Source organism: Dictyostelium purpureum (assembly GCF_000190715.1).
Source record: "Dictyostelium purpureum unplaced genomic scaffold DICPUscaffold_163, whole genome shotgun sequence".
In the NCBI taxonomy this organism is placed as follows: domain Eukaryota; phylum Evosea; class Eumycetozoa; order Dictyosteliales; family Dictyosteliaceae; genus Dictyostelium; species Dictyostelium purpureum.
Genome location: NW_003519500.1, coordinates 46,154 through 66,238, shown reverse-complemented (window position 1 = coordinate 66,238; position 20,085 = coordinate 46,154). Strand labels below are relative to the sequence as shown.

Below are 20,085 nucleotides of genomic sequence, written 5' to 3'. Positions count from 1 at the left end.
GGAACATAATATAACACACAAACCTGTATACCCATCACAAAAAAATATAATTTAAATATTTTTATAGAAACATAATTACATATAAAAATAATACTTAAGTTTATAAATGTCACACATACTATTTATAATTTACATACCACCATATTTAAGCATTTTAACTAATGATATAATGATATATAATGCAATATAGTTAAATACCGCACATTCAATTTCTTACCACTTATATTAGTGTTTTTAAGGGCACACAATTACACACTCAACAACCCACACCCACACACATAAAAATTTCTTTTTTTTTGTCTCTATACACACACCAAACCCACACTTACACACAATTATTTTCACATATAATCATGAGTTATATTTATTTTATCTTTTCTATTTTGAGATTATTTTTTTCTATTTTCCAACCCACTCTCTCATTAAAAATATACACAAAAAAAATAAATAAAATAAAATAAAAATAAATAAATATAAATAATTTAAAGTATAATTAAAATACATTTTTTTTAAATTAATATTTTATTTTTTTTATTTAAATTTTAAATTAAAATTTAAAAATAATATATTTAAATAACTTTAATTATTTTTTTTTTATAATACTCTAAATTTTAAATATAATCATTTATCCAATCAAAAGAATTATATAAAATTAAATATAATTTAATCATAATATAACTATATACCCACACATATACATAATCTGTCTATATTTTTAAAAATTAATTTTCATTGTATCATTACCATTTAAACAAATAATATATTAATAATAAATAAATAATAAGAAATAAATAATTAATAGTTAATAATTAATAATAGATATATAATAATATATAATAATATATAATAAATTAAAAATGAAATTAGTTATAAATTATTTTTTAATGTTTTTAATAATAATATTATTTTGTAGTAAAGAATCGAATTTTACGGAAGGCAAAGAATTAGTTTTTACAAATTATGCAAATGAAGATTGCTCAGGTGATCCAATTATAATAAGAGCCGCTTTAACAAAACCCAATTATTGTTTTAGAATGTTATGGCTCGAGTCATTAAAGATGATTTGCGATAAAGAACAAATGAATAACACATGGGCAGATTGCTACACCTCCCCATGCGAATGCGATTCTGACGAGTGTAAAACATATTATAATTTTAACAAATGTCAAAATGGAACAATAATTACATATTCCCATTTAAACTATTTAGAAAAAGATTATTGTGTTGTTTCAGAAAGGTAAATAATTAAAAACATTATAGTTATTATTCTATTATATATTTATTTATTGTATTAATATCTTTTAACATATTTGTTTTATAAATAGTGAGAGTGATAAGGTATCATTAGATAGATACAGGTCAATGGGCGTATTGGTAGTTAAAAGTGACTTTTGCTGGGAAGGAATAAAGTTGGAATGTAATTTGTTAGAGTATAATTTTGTAGATTGCGAGTCTAAAAAGATTTTGTTGAATGCATACACGCTAACAATGGGTATCCTATACACAGACGCTGGAAATATTAGTTTTTATTTTGGTGATGCCAATTTCTATATATCACCAATATTCAATCAGTCAAACTCCCTAAAATCAAATATAAAAATAATATTTTATAATAATATATTGTTATTATTTTTTACATTTTTTATATTAAAAATATTTATTAAAAAATAAAATAATACTTTTTTATAATACAAATAAAAAAAAAAAAAAATACTTTTTTTTGATGTTTTATTTTTCCCTACTTTAAATCAATCATTATTTATATTTAAACTAATATATAAAATAAAATATTTATATAAATTTTGCAATGACTTTGATTGGATAAAATTTCCCGCTTTAAATATTAAAAATTTTTATTTTTAATTTTTTAAATTTTTTTAAATTTTTTTTTTTCTTTTCATTCATTTCACAAATAATAAAAAAAAGTAATAATAATAATAGCAATAATAATATATGTATATAAATATTTTTTATTTTAAACAATAAATACATTTTCATTAAAAATGAATGAATATTATTTAAATATTTCAAAAATTTTAAAAGTTTTAGAACAAAATTTAAATTTAACCAATAAAGTCACATCAATCGATATAAATCAACACAATAGATTATTTAGCCAGGTTGAGGAGTCATTTAATGAACTTATCAACTATTTAAAAGATTGTGAAGAGAATGAAGCATTATCCTCATGTCTATCCAACTCGGTATTAAAATTTATAAATGTTTTTCAAGTTCATATTACAAGCAGTAACAATCAGCAAAGTCAGTCACAAAAAGAGAAAAGTAAAAATTCACTTCTTTTTTCCCAAATTGATAAGTTGGCAATTTTCTCGTTAAGATCATTGGGATATTTTCTCTATTCATCTTTCACCGTCAAGGTATTAATGGATTCACAAGTTAAAGAAATCACCAAATTAATAGAGAACACTATAGGTATAACGAAAAATAAAAATATTTGCAATTATGCGATTTGGTGCTTTTCAAGTCAAAGCTTTCAAAATGGTCCAATTAGCACCAAATTACCTGAAACCTATATCAAGTTATTATCAGAGACACCTTTCAATTCAAAAACTATCGAAAGTGAAATTTTAAATTCATTCAATACATTACTTCAACAAAACATTCAATTGTATTTAGACAGCATTCAAGATTGGCTGCCATTAGTGTTTAATAAGTTATTTAGAGTTGAAAATTTAATAAAGTAAGTAGTGTAAATACATACTGTCAATCCAATGGGCCATATATATATATATATATTAATAACAAAACTTTATTTCATTTTATAACAGCCAAATAGAACAATTAAAAGAAATACTATGCTTTTTAATTGAATATTATCAAAAAAAGAATATATCAGTACCAGAAGATTTATCATTCAAGTTATTAGAGTGTCGTCAAGAATACATGCAAAAATTAGAAATTCTTTTAAAAAGCAAAAATGAAGTATTGGCAATTCAATATTGGACCTTTTATACCTTCTTTTTGGCAAATGCTCCATTTGTCGATCGTGTTATAAATCAACTCACTCCAATTCCAGAGGTATGCAAAAAAAATAAAATAAAAAAACTAAAAAATAAATTAAATACTAATCCCATTTTTATTTTTAAAAAGATCTCATTTAAAAATGATAATAAACTCATAAAAATCGAATCATTTAATAATTGGAAGTTGTTTATGGAAGGTGCATCAAGGGATTCAGATTTAAAAAAAGAAAAAAAGAAAATGCAGTTATTTATAGCACCACTTTCATTATCACTCGCAACCGAAAAAGATGTTGATGTCAAAAAAGCAAGCTTTTCAAGCTGGATGTACCTATTGAAGCAATTTAAACAATCACTTTATGAAGTTTTTCCAATTGTTTTTACTCCAATTTATGTAAATATTTTAAAAAAACCAAATTTCTCAAAAAGCCAACAAACCCCACCAAACGAAATTGAAAATATCGCAGATTATCATCTAGGTGAAAACGCATTACTTTTATTAGTATCAATAACATCACCATCACAAGAGGTTAGAAAATCTGCAAAACAGAAACTACAGGCACTATACGATGTAGTTTTAGAAACTATTCCATTAGTGTTTACAAATATCAACGCATCTGAATGGTTACTTGGTAATTTAGAGCCCTTTAAACTTGCAATTCAGTCACGATACATCTTATCAGATTCAAATACTCCTCAATTTTGCTTTAATGAAAAGATTGAATTATGGAATGCAATTTTAAAAAGAATGTCAAATATAGATACCAAGGATGAAAAATATTTATTACTTTTAAAAGATCTTTTACTTTTCCTTCAGCAACTTTTCGAACAAATGAAAATAGAACCAGATGAAGACAGTACATTATTCTTTTATCAAACTATATACAAAAATACCATTCAATCCATCCAAAGTTCAATTTTAATTGGTGGTGGCTCAGACTCGAATCAATACCTAATCAAAAATATTAATAGTGGCAAAGATTATATTCCCATCGACTTTTTCATTTTAAATATAATAGAATTTGGCTTCAAATTAACCAGCGAGCAAACTAAAGAACATCTACTACCACTTTTTGAAGAGTTACTAACTATCACTTTTAGTAAACCATTGGACATGTCAAATCGTCTCAACTTTATCATTGGTGTAATGAACGATAATTTAGATAATGAAACCACTCTTTGCTATCTCTTAAGGCTTTGGAGTATTTTAACCTCAACTGTTCATAAACTCATCGAAAGATCCCATGTACTATTAACTTTACCTCCAACAATGATCGATTGTATTCTAGAATCAATATCGAATCTTTTATTATGGCCTCTAAGAGCTGTTGCTGGAACACCATACTCTAGTGATAATAGTATGGATCCATGTAAAATTCTCACCTCAAACAGTAAACTTTGGAAAAACACTCTTCAATCAATGTGTAGAATCTTTTCTATTAAAACCAGTACCAATCCCTCCATCGGATATATATTTCAAACAATAGACGACCTTCAATTAACAAACCACCAAAACTACTACGATTTTATTCTAGCAACATCAATTCCCCTATTAGAACTGTATGATCTATCATTCATAAATGGTAATGGTGCTTCAATTACAAACAACTATGCGAATAAAAGAAAACAAAAAAATATGAAAAATCAATCAGAGGGCGAATTTGAAGATGCCCAACTTCCAAAAATACTATCAAACCTTAGCAATCTTTTAGTCAATTGTCATTTCTCCAAAATGATATCAAACAATCCAATATTAAACAACTCCCAACCATTCTTGATCATCAATTCCTTGGTGCCATGTTTCAACACTATTACAAATATTTTAAAGAAATGCAAATCGTCGACCCTCTGCCTTGTTTTATTAGAGAACATGGAAAGCTCTTTAATACTCTACATTAAAGATACTAAACCACTGCCATCAATTACCTCAAAATTAGATAGCCAAGAAAAGTATCAACTGACACTAATTAGAGACTCTTTTATTAATCTTTGGGATACAACTTTGGAAACCTTGATACAAAATAATATTACCACCTCCAGTAGCATAAATTCCTCAAACTATAAATACAATAGTAAACTATTGGAACAATTAGAGCTGTTATTAATCAGTGCCTTCACCTCACCAGTAAATGAAATTAAAGAAAAAGCTTTATATTTTTGGAACGAAACTTTTGGTACACATATAAATTCGAAATCACTAGAGTACCCAAGCAAATTATCAAAAACTTTAAAAAAATTAAAAGATCAAATTTCAATACAACTACCAAATTTCAATGATGATAATATACAGCAACAGCAAACAAAACGTCCAAATGAGATTAATGATGAAAGCATTGATCTAGATGAATCGTACGATGACTTTGTATTACCAAACTCCCAATTAAAAAAAGTTAATAATAATGATAATAAACTATTAAATCAATACCAACCATCAAACACCACTGTAAATTACAACCCAAATACAAATGCAAATAATAAAAAGAAATTTAAATTTTCTGATCCACCAACAGATCAATATGTTTTAATTACAAAACAAGTTGAAAATGACGCCGCAACCCAATCAATGACCGATCACCAATTAGAAATTTATGAACAACAAAAGTTAACTAGAAACTCCTCAACCAGCTTTTCAAACAATAACAACAATAACAACAATAATAATAGTGCTAACAGCAACGGCAATAATAATAAATATTTGCAAGATGAAAATGTTTTAGGTTTGATAAATGATATCAAAAACAAATTATTAGAAAATCAATCTACTCAATCTCTTTTACAAATCCAATCAGTTTCGATAGAAATAACAAACAAAATTAATAATATTTTAAGTAATAGATTATATAAATAATAGCATGGTTAATTTTTTAAAATAAAATAAATAAAAGCTATATAAATAATAAAATAAATTAATTTTATTTGGTTTTACTTTTTATTTTTTCTTTTATTCTTGGTTAAAAATAACATTTAAACTACTAACTATAAATAATAGTGGTTTGTTGTAATTTTTTGGTAGTTTTAAACATTTAAGTGTGCTTGGTATATCCCCATTGGATAAAACCTGATCGAACTTGCAATAAGAGAGATCCAAGTGCGTCAGTGAATTTGGTAATATTGATTTTTTTGACATTGAAAGTAGATTATAGTATGATAAAGGATGATTCCATAAAGGGCCAAACTTTAAGTATTGAAGGCTATTAGGTAATTGATTCAATTTTATAGGTTGGTCAAATTCTAAACCAAAACTTAATTGGGTTAAAGATATAGGTAATGAGTTTTCTCTGATAGGCTGGTTAAATTTAAAACCAAATTGAATAGATTGACAGCTGCTTGGTAAGACATTACGTCCGATGGGTTGATCATACCAACTCCCAAAAGCGAGAACTAACAAACCTGGTGGTAAATCACCCTCTTTAAAAGGATGGTTGTAGTCTTCGGAAAGCTCTAAGTGTGTTAAAGATGGTGGTAACGCCCCTTTTTGAAAAGGTTTATTATAACTAGATCCGTAAAATTGCCAATTACTAAATGATATATGAGCTCTTAGTTTTCTACCAAATGTACATCCATCGAATATAAGAGTCTTTAAAGATACTGGTAAATCTCCTGGTAAAATCTCTGTATTGAAGTAGTGTCCAAGTGATAAGCTGGTTAAAGAAAGGTTGGTGCTAAGAGCATACAAAGGTTTATTGAATCCCATTCCAAAATGTAATGTATCTATGCTATCTGGAATATTATTGGCCATAATTGGTGAATCCGAATCGATTTCTAATGTATTTATCCGTGGTGGTATTGTGTATCCTTCCTCTCCTCCTGCAAATATATCTTTGTAAATTAATGTATTACTGACAATTTCTATTTTACCCTGTAGAGTAATTTTTTTTAAATAATCTTTAAACCTGTATTCATTTAATTCTTTTATATTATTGAAAACACCATATTCATATTTAATATATAATCTTTGGTGGTGGTGTACTAGTTTTAATAAATATGTATTTCTCCAAACTAAAAAAAAAACAATATCTATACTTCTATTACTACTATTACTATTATCTATTAAGTTTAACAAGTAAAACATAACTTATATTATTTTAATTAAAGTATATTAAATGAATAAAAGTTTTATATTAAAAAAAAAATATTAGGAAATTAAAAAAAAATTAAAAATTTTTAAGAAAAAAATTAAAAAAACAAAAAACCCTATATTAATTTTTTGGTGAAAATAAACACATGGTGGATTTGACCACCTCTGTTCAACCCTCGTTTAAAAATTTAAAAAGAAGAAACCTTTGATTTTCTTTTTATATTTTAGTATATAAAGTTTCTATTGAGGTTGGTGAAAAAAATATATTTTGGTTTAAAAAATTTCAAGTTATAATATAATATTTTATTTGTTTTTTTATCTTTGTAAATAATTTTTTTTTTGTGAAAAAAATGTTTAAAAAAAGTATTATGTTTATAAAAAATATCTAAACTTTATATTTAGTAATTTGATATTTTTAAAGAAATTCAAATAAAAATTAAAAAAGATTTTTTTTTATTCATTTTATTTAAAGGTATTACTACAAATAAATATCTAAAAAGAATCTTTGCTGCAAAAATACACTTCACTTTGCACCAAAAATAAGATTTTTTATTTTTCCCACCCATAATTTTATTTTGTGATTGTTTTTTTTTAGCTGTTCAAAAAAAAAAAAATTTCTTTTCTTTTTTTTTTAAATACAAACAAATCAAAAACAAATATCAATATAAAAAAATGAATAACTGTGGATTAGGCAGAGGTAATAAATTTAAATTATATAATTCATTTTTTATTTTTTTATTTTTCACTTTTATTATTATTTTTGGTTGTGTTTGGTTCAAAATATCTTTATAATTTTATTAATAAAAATCACAATTTTTTTTTTTTTGTTTATTTTTCTAGGTCAAGCCCAAGGAGGAACAAAAAATGGTTCCAAACCCATTTTCACTGGGGGATTAAAAGGAATTTTCAAACCATAATCGCCATTTCAAAAAAAACCCATTATTTTAATAAATAAATATTTAGGCTAGGAAAAGATTTTTTTGTTTTGCTGAAACAATTTTATTTTATTTTTTTATTCTAAGGTGTTTATGGTTTTATTTTTTTTTTATTTTTTTTTTATTTTTTTTTTAATTTTTTAATTTTTTTTTATTGGTTTTTAAAAGATCAAAAAGTCCGAATATTTTTTTATTTTTATTTTATAATTTTATAATTTTACTTTTTTTTTTTATTCTCTAATAAATATTAATATATAAATAAACATGTGGTGGTGGCCTTTCGGTGGAAGTAAGCAGTTTTATTTTTAAATTTTTTAATTTTATTATAAATATTAATTTTTTTTTTTAAAAAAGAAAAAATTGCAAATGGTGGTTCAAAAAAAGGTGGTGTCGGTACTAGCAGACAAACTTTTTATGCCTAGATCCTTTCAATCAATATGATGAAATAAACTAATTTGTTATACTAAATAAATCATTTTTAAAAAATTAACCGTTTTATTTTAATTTTTTATTATTTCTATTATTATTTACCTCCTTTTGGTCTTACATTATCCGGTTTAGCTGCTGCTTACGGATAAGGATCTGGACATTGATATTCGAAACATTTTTTTTTTTTGTACTATTATAATTGTTTTTATTATTTTTATTAAATTTTTATTATTATTATAAACCATTTAGAATATTTTAAATATTTGGCATTTTTAAATATAACTTTGTTCAATGACTAAAAACCCCTTTAAAACCCACTACATTGAGTTCATATAAATAAAAATCGAACAAATAGTTAATAAAATAGATAAGTAATCTAATCATGATTTTGGTAAATAATACAGTTTAAAAATAAAATATCCTTAATTGGGATTCATAATTTTATTATTTTTTTTTATTTTTTTATTTTTTTTTAATTTTTATTTTTTTTTAGTTCATTTTATTTTTTAATTTAATTATATTTATTTTGGTTTGGGGAAAAATAAATTTTTGTTTTATTTATTTATTATATATATATATATTTATTTATATATTTGTTTATTTGTTTATTTGTTTATTTGTTTATTTATAAATTGTTTATTATAATGAACTTGGTCAAAACTTCATTTAAAAGAATAGACTCTTGGTTTACTCAAAAAAAAAAAAAAAAAGAATTTCTATTTATATAATTCATTTGAAGAAATTATGATAATTGGAAAAAAAAATAGAAAATGAAAATAATAATTAAAAAAAAATTTTAAAATTTTTTTTTAAAAAAATCAAAATTCCACCACATAAAAAATTTTTAAAAAATTTTTTAAAAAATATCACATATCCATTTGTATACATATAATATTTATCTTTCTTTTTTTTATCATCAATCTTTGTTTGTTTTAATTAATCTTTAATCAAATTAAACTTATCCAATATAAAAATGTCAGAAGTCGAAAAAAAAGAAGAAGTTGTTGAAAAGAAAGAAGAAGTTGTCGAAAAAAAAGAAGAATCTGTTGTTGCACCAGCAGAAACCACCACTGAAGAAAAAAAAGAAGAAGCTGTTGAAACTGCTGAAGACTCTGAACCAAACGTTGATTTTGGTGTTCGTTTAAAATTAGAAGAAACTAAAATTTCAAACAATGAAGAAGACGAAGAAGTTGTTTATGATGAGTATGTTCAAAGTTTGAAATTAATCTATTTTAAAAAATAATGAAAAATAATTATAAAAAAAAAAACAAATAATTTTTCAAATCAATTGTTATTTGTGAAAAAAATCAATTATTTCACAATAGCTATCTAAAAAATTAATTACAATCAACAATATATAATAAATAATTAAATAAACAAATAAATAAACAAATATATAAACAAATAAATAATAATAATAATAATAATAATAATAATAATAATAATAATAATAATAATAATAATAATTGATAATAGTAATAATAGTTAACAAATAGTATAATAATAATAGAGATAATATAGATAGTAAATTATAATATAGGGTATTATAAACTAATATTTATTATTTTAATTATAGACGTTCAAGATTATTCAGATTTGATACCACTGAAACTCCACAATGGAAAGAAAGAGGTATTGGTAATGTTAGATTCTTAAAGGATAAAAAAACTGGTAAAGTTAGAATTGTTATGAGACGTGAAAAAGTCCATAAAGTTTGTTTAAATCACTTTGTCGATCCAAATTTATCATTAGAACCAATGCAAGGTTCAGACAGAGCTTGGACCTGGAAATGTCCATTAGATTTTTCAGATGAAGAATTCCCAAATGGTGTCCCAGAACTTTTCGCCATCAGATTTGGTTCATCCGAAAGTAAATATTATAATCAAAAATATATTATTATTGTGCAAGGATATTAATTTTCTTTTTTTTTTTTTTTTTCTTTTTAGCTGCCAACAAATTCAAATCCACTTTTGATCAATACAAAGCCGAAAATAAAGAAATCTTATCAAAATAATTATTTTATATAACGGATAATAAATAATAAAATATAATAATATAAAAAAAAAAAAAAAAACTTAAAAAAAAAATACGAATAAAAAAATTAAAAAACTAAAATATAATAATATATATAAAAAAACAAATTTAATAATTTGTTTTTTAAATATAATACAAATGCAATACTAAAAAAACTCTATCTTTTTCTTTTTTTTTTTTTTTTTATGTGTAAAAAAACAAATTAATTAATATTTTAATAAATTAAAATTAATTTAAGTGTGATTAAATTTTATTTAGCATCTTTCAAAAACTTTGTATAGATTATCCAAAGATGTTATTTGAATTACTGAGCCATCATTGGCAAATCTTTTTGGCGGTAAAAGTTTTCTGAATGCTGGAAAAATTAAATGTTGAATGGTCCATTCTTTGCCATCTTTTTTAATATAATTTACATTGGTTTGGTTTGGTTTGTCTTGTTGTTGCTGTTGCTGTTGTTGTTGTAAATTTTGTAAATCACGAAGTTTGATAAATGAGGGTTCAATTTTATAAAACGATGATATTTCTTTAACTATACCCAAGAGACATTCTTTTTCAAATTCCCATTCTACTTCGGTTGATAGTTTTAATAGGAATATTGGCAAATTATCGGTACATGGTACATAGTGGTCCAACACTTGAGGTATTGAAGTAAGCATACCTTGATCATCGATTTCGATTGAAAAGTATTCTTTGAGTAAATCTTTTTTGGAAATAATTAAATTTGTTAGATGATCAGCAATTTTATCCTTTGGACCATCTGATTCCATCCATCCTGATGCTGGTGAATCTAATGATACTAATAATAGTGTATATACAGAAAGTGGTTGGCTGAACCTAATCGAGTCAAAATCAGAGAATCTTGAAAGAGATAGTTGATAAAATAGTTCTTTGGTGATGGTTTCAACATTTAAAAGATAAAGCTTTTTTCCAAATTGTGCAAGTGCATAGGCATGGTCCAAACAACCAACAAAAACACAGTTGTTGAAAAATTCTTGTAAACCTTCGTGGCTATCGTCCTGGGTCTGTGAAATTAATGATCTAATACTGGTTAGTTCTACTTGTTTATATTTTCTAGTTTTTCTAGTTTGAACAAATGTATGCCCTGACATTTTGGATACTTGATTCTTTAATTCTTGATTATCTGTAGATTTTAATGATGATGATTTTCGTTTTTTAGTATTTACATTATCTTGGTCAGTTGGACTATTTATTGTGTTGTTTTTTGTTGTGGTATCATCATTGCTGTTATTATTAATATCATTATTGTTATTTGGTTTGATTGGTGTAATATTAACTATACTATTAAACGGATCATCAATATCGCGGGGTGGGGCGTCATCAAAATCACCAAACCCTTCATTATCTCTAAAATCACCACTTTCATTTTCACCTTTGCTTTTATTATTTACACTGCTCCTACTATTGTCATTACTTTCATCAGCATCGGCATCGTTAAAATCTAAAGGATTTAGGAAGGCATGCAGGGTTTGGGTTCTTGAGTCCGATCTAACTTTATCTTTATCATATTCTAAAGGTTCTTTTCTTTGTTTTGGTTCTCCATTGTTACTATCTTTTAATGATGATGACGAAGATGATTTAGTTTGTGATGCTGTTGCTGAAGTTTTTTGTTTCTTTTGGGATGATGTCTGTTGGTCATTATCAAATCCAGGTAAGAGTACTTGAGTTGAAAAGGTTTTGGAGTTGGATGAAACACTCAATTCTTCGTCAATTTTTTGTTGAATAATTTCAATTATTTGATCTTCGTGCAAGATTTTAACTTCACTTTTTGTTGGATGAATATTAACATCTATGTTTTTTGGGGCAACTAATAGTCTTAAAAACATAAATGGATGTGTTCCTTTAGGTAAATATTTGCTATAAATTTGTTCTAAACCAACTTTTAAATTTTTAGAATCAACTAAACGACCTATAGTTTTTAAATGTTAGAATATATAAAATTAATTTTTTTTTTTTTTAAATATGCATACCATTAACAAATAAAATAAAATTTGTTTTCTTTGAATTGTAATTTGTATTTGTAATTAAAGCTTTAACGTCGAATTCGAACTTATCAGACTTTAAGGTGATTTCTTTTAAATCTTTTGCTAGATCATTACCAAATAATGACGAAATGACATCTTGTTCAGTTAAATTTCCACTGGTAATAACTTCGGGTGTGGGTTCGCCTAGTTTTTTTAAGGTAAATCCAACTTTTGGGTTATTTATTGCATACTTTTTGATGAGTTGAGAAATTCTGGAATGCTCTTCACTAAAGTTTTTTAAAACACTTTTTCTTGATGGTGTGTTAAAAAATAAATCCTCTACAGTTATTTGGGTACCATTTACACCAGCACATGGTTTTGGGTCACATGATGATGGGTCATTGGGATTTGAGGGTGATAATTTACCATTAAAATAACAGGCACGATATGCACAGTTTGAATCGGCAGTTTTAGTTTGTATTTTTAAGTGAGATACATGACTAATACTTGATAAAGCTTCGCCTCTAAAACCAAATGATGCTATTTTTCTAAGATCCTCAAATTTTGTTAGCTTGCTTGTTGTAAAACGTTCACACACAATTTCCATATCGTCTAAACGAATACCTGTGCCATTATCTTGAATTTGTAATAATTTCATGCCTCCATCCTTAACAGTAATAATTATATTGGTTGACTTGGCATCTAAACTATTTTCTAATAGTTCTTTTAGTGCATTGCTTGGTCTTTGAATAACTTCACCAGCCGATATTTTATTTACAACTTCGGGTGATAGTCTATGAATTTTCTTTTTTGTATTATTGTTATTGTTGTTATTATTGTTGTTGTCTAATGGGTTAAATGAATCATTGATATTATTATTATCCAATGGTGGTAATGAATTTAAAAAGTCCATCTATAAAATTATAAATATATAAAAATAAATTAATGAAAAAAATTATCTTTTTTTTTAAAATTTTTTTTTTTTTTTAATTTTTTTTTTCAAATTTTCAATTTTTACAAGAAAATTATTTATGGTAAATAATGGCGGTTTATATAAATTATATACACATAAATAATAATATAAATATCTCTATTGTTTAAAACTACATTGAAAAAACAATAGTTAACACCATCATAAAGAGAACTATAAATATAAATAAATATAAAAATAAATATAAAATTAAAATTAAAATTAAAATTAATATTAAATATAAATTTGATTATTAATATAAATTTAAATATTAATATAAATTAAAATTTAATATAAATTATTTATTAATCAAAATGTAAATCTTTGGTTTTTCAATATCTTTTCCAAACCTTTTTTTTTCTAATAAATTTATTTATTTTTACCACTTTAATTCATATTTTTTCAAGAAAAAAAAAAGAAAATAAAATTTAAAAAATAAAATTTAAAAATATAAATTAAAATCAGTGTGAATTTAAAGTGATAAATAAAAAGAGATAATAAAAAATATTAAAAATGACAAAAAATAATTATAACAATAATAATAATAACAATAACAATAATTATAATACAACTCAAGTGTTTGAACCCCAACAAAATAAGATAGCATTTGTTATCGAGAATGTATTTACAGAAAAAGAATGCAAAGAATGGATTGATTTGACAGAGAAACAAGGTTATGAAAAAGCACTCGTAAATATTGGTTATGGACGTCAAAAACTCATGACAAATATTAGAAACAATGAAAGATGCATAATCGATAGTGAAGAAATGGCAGATAAACTATACCAAAGAATTAAAAACTACATTCCAGAAACTATTTCAAATTGTAAAAAAGTTAGTTTAAATGAAAGGTATGTTTTTTAATGTTTTTTGGCAATGCTTTATTTCTTTTTTTTATTTTTTTATTTTTTAAAATATATTAATATTTAAACAAATTTTTTTATTCGTATAGATTAAGATTTTTAAGATATCATCCAGGTCAAGAGTTTAAATGGCATTATGATGGCGTTTATGCCAGAGAACATGGACACCCTAAATTTGGTGAGCGTTCATATATCACAATTCAATTATATTTAAACCATGTTGAAGAAGGTGGTGAAACCTCATTCTCAAGAGATAAAGAGGATGAAGAGGATATAATTCAAGTTTTACCTAAAATGGGCTCGGTATTGGTTTTTGAACACAATCTACATCATTGTGGTTCTCCCGTTACTAAAGGTGTTAAATACTGTGTAAGAACCGATGTTATGTATTCCCCAAACCAGAGAAATGCAAATTAAAAGTATAATACCAATTTTCTTTTTAATAATAGTAGTAATTATAAATAATATATAATTTAATAAAGATATTTTCTTAGGAATTATCTTTAAAAAAAAAAAAATAATGAAAATTTCTCACATTATTTTTTTATATCTTTGTTTAAAAAAATAAATTAAATGATAAATATTTATTATTTTTTTTTATTTTTAATTTAATTTTTTTATTTTAATAACTATAAACTTCATACTATTCCAACTTCTTAGTTTTATAAATAATTTATTTTTTTTTTAATTAATTTTTATATTTTTTTTTAATTATTTTTTTAATTATTTTTTTATTTTATTTTTTTTTATTTTATTTTATTTTTTTTTCTTTTTTTGTTTAATTTATTTTAATTTTTATCTTGTAAAATACTATTTGTAATAAATAAATGAAGAAATATAAATTGTTAACTGTAATATCATTATTTTTGTTTTTTATAATATCAATATTAATTATTATCCCAATCATAAGTAAAGTGTTCCGAAAAACTAATTCTCCCCATCTAAATGTCATTTTTTTCATATTTTTCTAAATTTTAAAAAAACGAAAAAAAAACTAAAATAGAGTGTGGTTTTATCAAAAAATAGAGTACTAATCATTGTTTTTTTACCTTTAATATTATTTTAGATGGATCTAAATGGATGACTATAAGGTATCAGTTTGAAAATAAAAAAGATACAAATAATCTATATAATGAAACTATTATAATATCCTACTCCCTAAGGGAGTTTGTAATAAATAAAGCAATGCTAAATAGAAATTCTAGCAGCAGCGAATATAATGGTAGCGACAGTGGTGCTATTAATACATTGTATATTAATGGTCAGGATTATTTGTTACCATTTACCTGTTTCTATAGCGACGAATTTAATGAACAGTATGAAAATGTTTGTACATTGGGTATTGACAGTGACAGCTTACAGTTGGCTAAAATTCATCAAGCAGGAAATTCAATTGTATTTTTAAATTATTTGGCAACTTTTTTAATTTTATTTTTAATATTGGTTCAATTGCTAATAGATATTAAACATTCCAAAACCAAACACTCCAAATTTTTAGTATCATTCAGAATGTTTTTTTTATTGGTCACTTTTTTAATTATTTTATCAAATGTAATATTTTCAGTTGGTTTCAAACGATATATAACCAACCACACATCTCAATTCGACCCTACTATTATTGACGAGTCAGCATACAGTTCAAATGTAGCAGCTATGGTGTTTTCAATCATTACCTCCTGTTTAATATCGTTTTCATTTTATTTATTATATAAGAGATTTAAAAGAACTATATTTTATGGTAATGAAAAAACTGGATATTCATTATTATATGTTTAAAATTAAAAAAATAAAAATAATATATTTTACATTTTAAAATCGATGGAATTTTATTTTTATTTTTATTTTTATTTTTATTGGTTAGTTAAAACTTTAGCCATTTTATTTTACTTTAGTTTACAATTAAATGTAGAAATAGCCACAGAGCATTTGATACTACGATACATAATGTATATCAAGATGATCCCATAAATAAAATAATAGTTCAATAACTAAATTTAAACTTTACTATTTTCATAAAAAAAAGGTAAAAATAGGTTTTTGCAACTTTAAAATAAAAAACTTAAATAACTTAAATTTTCAATTGATGAAAATTTTAAGTTTTTTGAATTTTTTAAATTTTTTTTTAATTTTTTTGTTTTTTTTTTGATTTTTTTTATTTAATTTTTTTTATTAAATTTTTTTAAAATTTTTTTTTTTTTTATATTTATTTTTATTTCATAGATACCTTTAATAATTTTATTAATATTGTTTGATTACTATAGTATTATAATATAATATAATATAATAATAAAATGAATACTGGTAAAACCCAGTTGAATGAATATATTCAAAAAAGAAAACTACCTAATATAGTTTATACATCGGAATCAAGGGGGTCAGAACATAATAAAGATTTTAAAGTAACTATATCCAATGTTTATTATTATTATTATTATTATTATTATTATTATTATTATTATTATTATTATTATTATTATTATTATAATATTATTATTTACTAATAAATTGAAAAAATTATTTAGACAATTGTTATAGTCAATAATAGAAGAATAGAGTCAGAGTGGAGAAAGAATAAAAAAGATGCTGAAAAAGATTGTGCAACACATATTTTAGAGTATTTATTATCAATTGAAGGTAGCCCTGTTGAATTTTCAACACCAAAAATTCAAAATAATTTTGACAATCAACAAGATACACCCAAAACAACATCATCAAATTTTTCACAATCAAAAAGATCAATAGATGAATCCTCATCCTCGATAACTGGTGGCTCAACAAATTCATCAAAAAGATCAGCTATTAATCCATTTCCGAACCAATCAAGTTTTATTAGGGAAACACCAATTCTATCACTTTTAAGGGAAAATGATCAAATTGAACTACCTCCAGATTTACCAACTTTTAGCTCTATAGGCTCTCCATTATTAGATGAAACCAAACAGCAGGTCCAACAACTTCAAATACAACAGCAAAAAACTGAACTAGATAATCTCAAACAACAAGTTGAGGAGCTATCAGATAAAGTTAATAGAGTTCAAAATGTATTTCAAGATCAAATATCCTCATTGCAAGAGAACAATAGTCGTATGGAAAGAGATTTATACAACTTAAAGCAATTTGTTGAAACCTGTTCAATGCCACTCTCTTTTGTTGATTTTTTTAGAAATTCAAATTTAAATTTACCAAAACAAACCCAACAACCCTCTTCAAACAATTTATTACCAAATACATTTCACGCTGCACATTTAGTTAAAGATGCAAAACTTGATAATTTAACAAATCCAGACCAAATCCAAACCAATACAACAGAAAATACTATAGTTAATATAGATAGTAATATAGATAATATAGATAATATAGATAATAAAATTGAAGATGGCGAAGAAAATAATACCTATTCCTGTGAAAGTGATGAAAGCAGTAGCGAAAATGAAAATCAAGAAAAAGAAGGTCAAAATGAAAACAGTGATGAAAAAGAAAACCAAGGTGATGAAAATAACAAAAAGAAAAAGAAAAAGAAAACACCAAAACCAAAAAGAGTATTCCTTCACAGACACCTAGATTATCAAAAAATCGAACTAGATTTTTTAAACACAAATGACGACCCAGATCATGATAATATTGGTTTTTTTGTTTACAATATTGAAATCTCACATGTTTTACCAGTAATTATTATTTTTATTAAATATTCAACCAAAAAACTTTAACTAACATACTTTTTTTTAATATTTTAGACAAATGATTTTACCCATAATAATAAAAGTTACAGATTTTCAAATTTTCTTTTATATACAACATCAGTTTTAGATTTTACTCCAACTGTACACATAGTTAACCATAACGGTGATCACTTTGCAATCGGTTTAACTAAAGGCCATATACAAACTATCTCAAAGTACAATTTCCGAAAAATCGTCACTTTCCACAATTTTTTCTTTTCTCAAATTTTAGGTCAAAATTATTTAAATTTCCATGAAATCGATAAATACTATACCGTACCATGTGTTCAATGTCTTTCAGAACCAACCAAACCTCTCTACGACGTTTTAATGGATTTATTAGAGTTTGACCAATTCCCAACCAAAGAGTTTATAGATAATAATGTTTACGATGAAAATTTTAAAGAAAAAGTAAACAAATTTTATCTAGACAAAATTTTAATGACAAAATCGGGTGATTTATCAATATGTAGAGAGATCGATTTTAATAGTTTAATTGTTAACACTACCAGTAATAAAACTAACCAGACCTCTGCAACATGTGTATCACCACAAGAAAAAATCGATTTTAGTATCAGCGAAAGTGAACCTGAACAAGTGTTACCAGAATCTCCAATTCAGCAATCAAATATTTTAATTAATGCTGCAGATGAACCAGGATTAGTAGAATCAATTTTTTATTTACCAACTTTAAAGTGCTCCCATGTTAGTGCTAAAATTAGTGAAGATTTTTGGAAATTAAAATGTATATTATTTTTCGATAAAGATGGTAAATTAGAAAATCCAAGTCGTTGGGCTGAATATAATAAAGTAAATACAGTCGAGCCAATTAGCTTTATTTCATACTTTAAGAGAAACAAATATTTCCAAAAGAATCCGCTAGATGTTCGTTCTCTCGGTATCCCAAGTTTCATTCACTCAATTGGTAAACTTGCTATTCTCCCATTCTATTCAGAAATTAACTGGTGTGTACGTTTGGCTCAATTTAATACTCGTATTGTATCTTTAAAATCCTATAAAATCCTCAGAGAAGCATTTACCCATCCATCAACCAAAGCCTCCAATAGACTTATACCACCTTCTGAATTACCAATGTTTAAAGATTACTATCCATATTTAGGTGATAATCAAAGATTAGAATACCTTGGCGACTCTGTATTAAAGCTCGCGTCCTCTATTTATTTATTCTATAAATACTCAGGTTCTAAAGAAGGTGCTCTTTCAATGGAAAGAGCAAACAATATTAAAAACGATAATCTTATCGAAGTTTCAAAACGTATGCATTTGGATGAAATCTTACGTCTTTCAAATTCTGACGAAATTAAAAAGCCACATGCCGATGTCATTGAAGCACTATTTGGTGCCATTAGCTTAGATAGAGGTTTTGAAAAAGCTTATGAAATCATTGTTCGTTATGTATTTAATGATTCAAATGTTCGTTTACCACTTTATCAATCATCAATGGAGGAAACAGTATTATCACACGATCTTAGAACACTTTTATTTAATCTCGATTTAAGAATAGATCATCCATCTCTTTTAGAGGAGGCTTTTTCATCTGGAACCAATGTAAACTATCAACGTTTAGAATTTGTTGGAGATGGTGTTTTAGATTATATCACCGCAGATTATCTTTATAAAGAATTCCCAGAATATAATGAAGGTACATTAACAGAATTTAGATCACGTTTAGTTAGAAATAATAATTTATCCGATGCAAGCAAAAGACTTAAACTTCCACCAAACATAACAGATGAAGAAAGAGCAGCATTACCTCCAAAGAGACTGGGTGATTATTTCGAATCATTAGTAGGTTGTTTAGTTTTAGATAGAGGTGTTGAAGAAACCAAACAATTTGTAAAAAAACATCTGCATCTATACAAAGATAATCCATTATTTATTTTAAATACTATTCTTCCATCAAATAATTTCACTATAAACTAATCAAAATCCAACTTCTCATCAAATAATTAATACACAACTTTTTTTTTTTTTTTTTTTAAATATTGTAAAAGCGGTTCAAGTTTACCCACACATTTGTTATTTCAAATTTGCGCAAACTTGAACCGCTTTTACAATAATCCATAAATTTTT

At 24.5% G+C, this 20,085-nt stretch overlaps 8 protein-coding genes across 8 annotated transcripts; 6 read left to right on the top strand and 2 right to left on the bottom strand.

Annotated features, from left to right (window-relative positions):
• Positions 1–857: 857 nt before the first annotated feature.
• DICPUDRAFT_79957 (uncharacterized protein) lies at positions 858–1,671 on the top strand (the record flags this gene model as incomplete). Its single annotated transcript, XM_003289144.1, has 2 exons — positions 858–1,237; positions 1,326–1,671. The coding sequence occupies 2 exons, from the start codon at positions 858–860 to the stop codon at positions 1,669–1,671; spliced, it is 726 nt and encodes a 241-aa protein (XP_003289192.1).
• Positions 1,672–2,003: 332 nt separating this feature from the next.
• On the top strand, positions 2,004–5,829 carry DICPUDRAFT_153522 (uncharacterized protein; the record flags this gene model as incomplete). Its single annotated transcript, XM_003289143.1, has 3 exons — positions 2,004–2,701; positions 2,790–3,039; positions 3,112–5,829. 3 exons carry the CDS (start codon positions 2,004–2,006, stop codon positions 5,827–5,829), a joined length of 3,666 nt encoding a protein of 1,221 aa, XP_003289191.1.
• A 135-nt stretch (positions 5,830–5,964) lies between these two features.
• On the bottom strand, positions 5,965–7,020 carry DICPUDRAFT_17773 (uncharacterized protein; the record flags this gene model as incomplete). The annotated part of the gene is made up of 3 exons (XM_003289126.1): positions 5,965–6,212; positions 6,348–6,785; positions 6,822–7,020. Coding segments are annotated over 3 exons (885 nt in total), but the record flags the coding sequence as incomplete, so codon positions are not given.
• A 2,376-nt stretch (positions 7,021–9,396) lies between these two features.
• DICPUDRAFT_153519 (uncharacterized protein) lies at positions 9,397–10,437 on the top strand (the record flags this gene model as incomplete). The annotated part of the gene is made up of 3 exons (XM_003289142.1): positions 9,397–9,626; positions 10,000–10,292; positions 10,370–10,437. 3 exons carry the CDS (start codon positions 9,397–9,399, stop codon positions 10,435–10,437), a joined length of 591 nt encoding a protein of 196 aa, XP_003289190.1.
• Positions 10,438–10,642: 205 nt separating this feature from the next.
• Positions 10,643–13,352, bottom strand: DICPUDRAFT_55923 (uncharacterized protein; the record flags this gene model as incomplete). The annotated part of the gene is made up of 4 exons (XM_003289125.1): positions 10,643–11,699; positions 11,811–11,973; positions 12,025–12,384; positions 12,446–13,352. The coding sequence occupies 4 exons, from the start codon at positions 13,350–13,352 to the stop codon at positions 10,712–10,714; spliced, it is 2,418 nt and encodes an 805-aa protein (XP_003289173.1). The 3' UTR covers positions 10,643–10,711.
• Positions 13,353–13,922: 570 nt separating this feature from the next.
• Positions 13,923–14,689, top strand: DICPUDRAFT_153517 (uncharacterized protein; the record flags this gene model as incomplete). The annotated part of the gene is made up of 2 exons (XM_003289141.1): positions 13,923–14,260; positions 14,362–14,689. 2 exons carry the CDS (start codon positions 13,923–13,925, stop codon positions 14,687–14,689), a joined length of 666 nt encoding a protein of 221 aa, XP_003289189.1.
• Positions 14,690–15,457: 768 nt separating this feature from the next.
• Positions 15,458–16,048, top strand: DICPUDRAFT_79951 (uncharacterized protein; the record flags this gene model as incomplete). Its single annotated transcript, XM_003289140.1, has 1 exon — positions 15,458–16,048. One exon carries the CDS (start codon positions 15,458–15,460, stop codon positions 16,046–16,048), a length of 591 nt encoding a protein of 196 aa, XP_003289188.1.
• A 515-nt stretch (positions 16,049–16,563) lies between these two features.
• DICPUDRAFT_79950 (uncharacterized protein) lies at positions 16,564–19,935 on the top strand (the record flags this gene model as incomplete). The annotated part of the gene is made up of 3 exons (XM_003289139.1): positions 16,564–16,671; positions 16,795–17,937; positions 18,007–19,935. The coding sequence occupies 3 exons, from the start codon at positions 16,564–16,566 to the stop codon at positions 19,933–19,935; spliced, it is 3,180 nt and encodes a 1,059-aa protein (XP_003289187.1).
• Between the last annotated feature and the right edge of the window lie 150 nt (positions 19,936–20,085).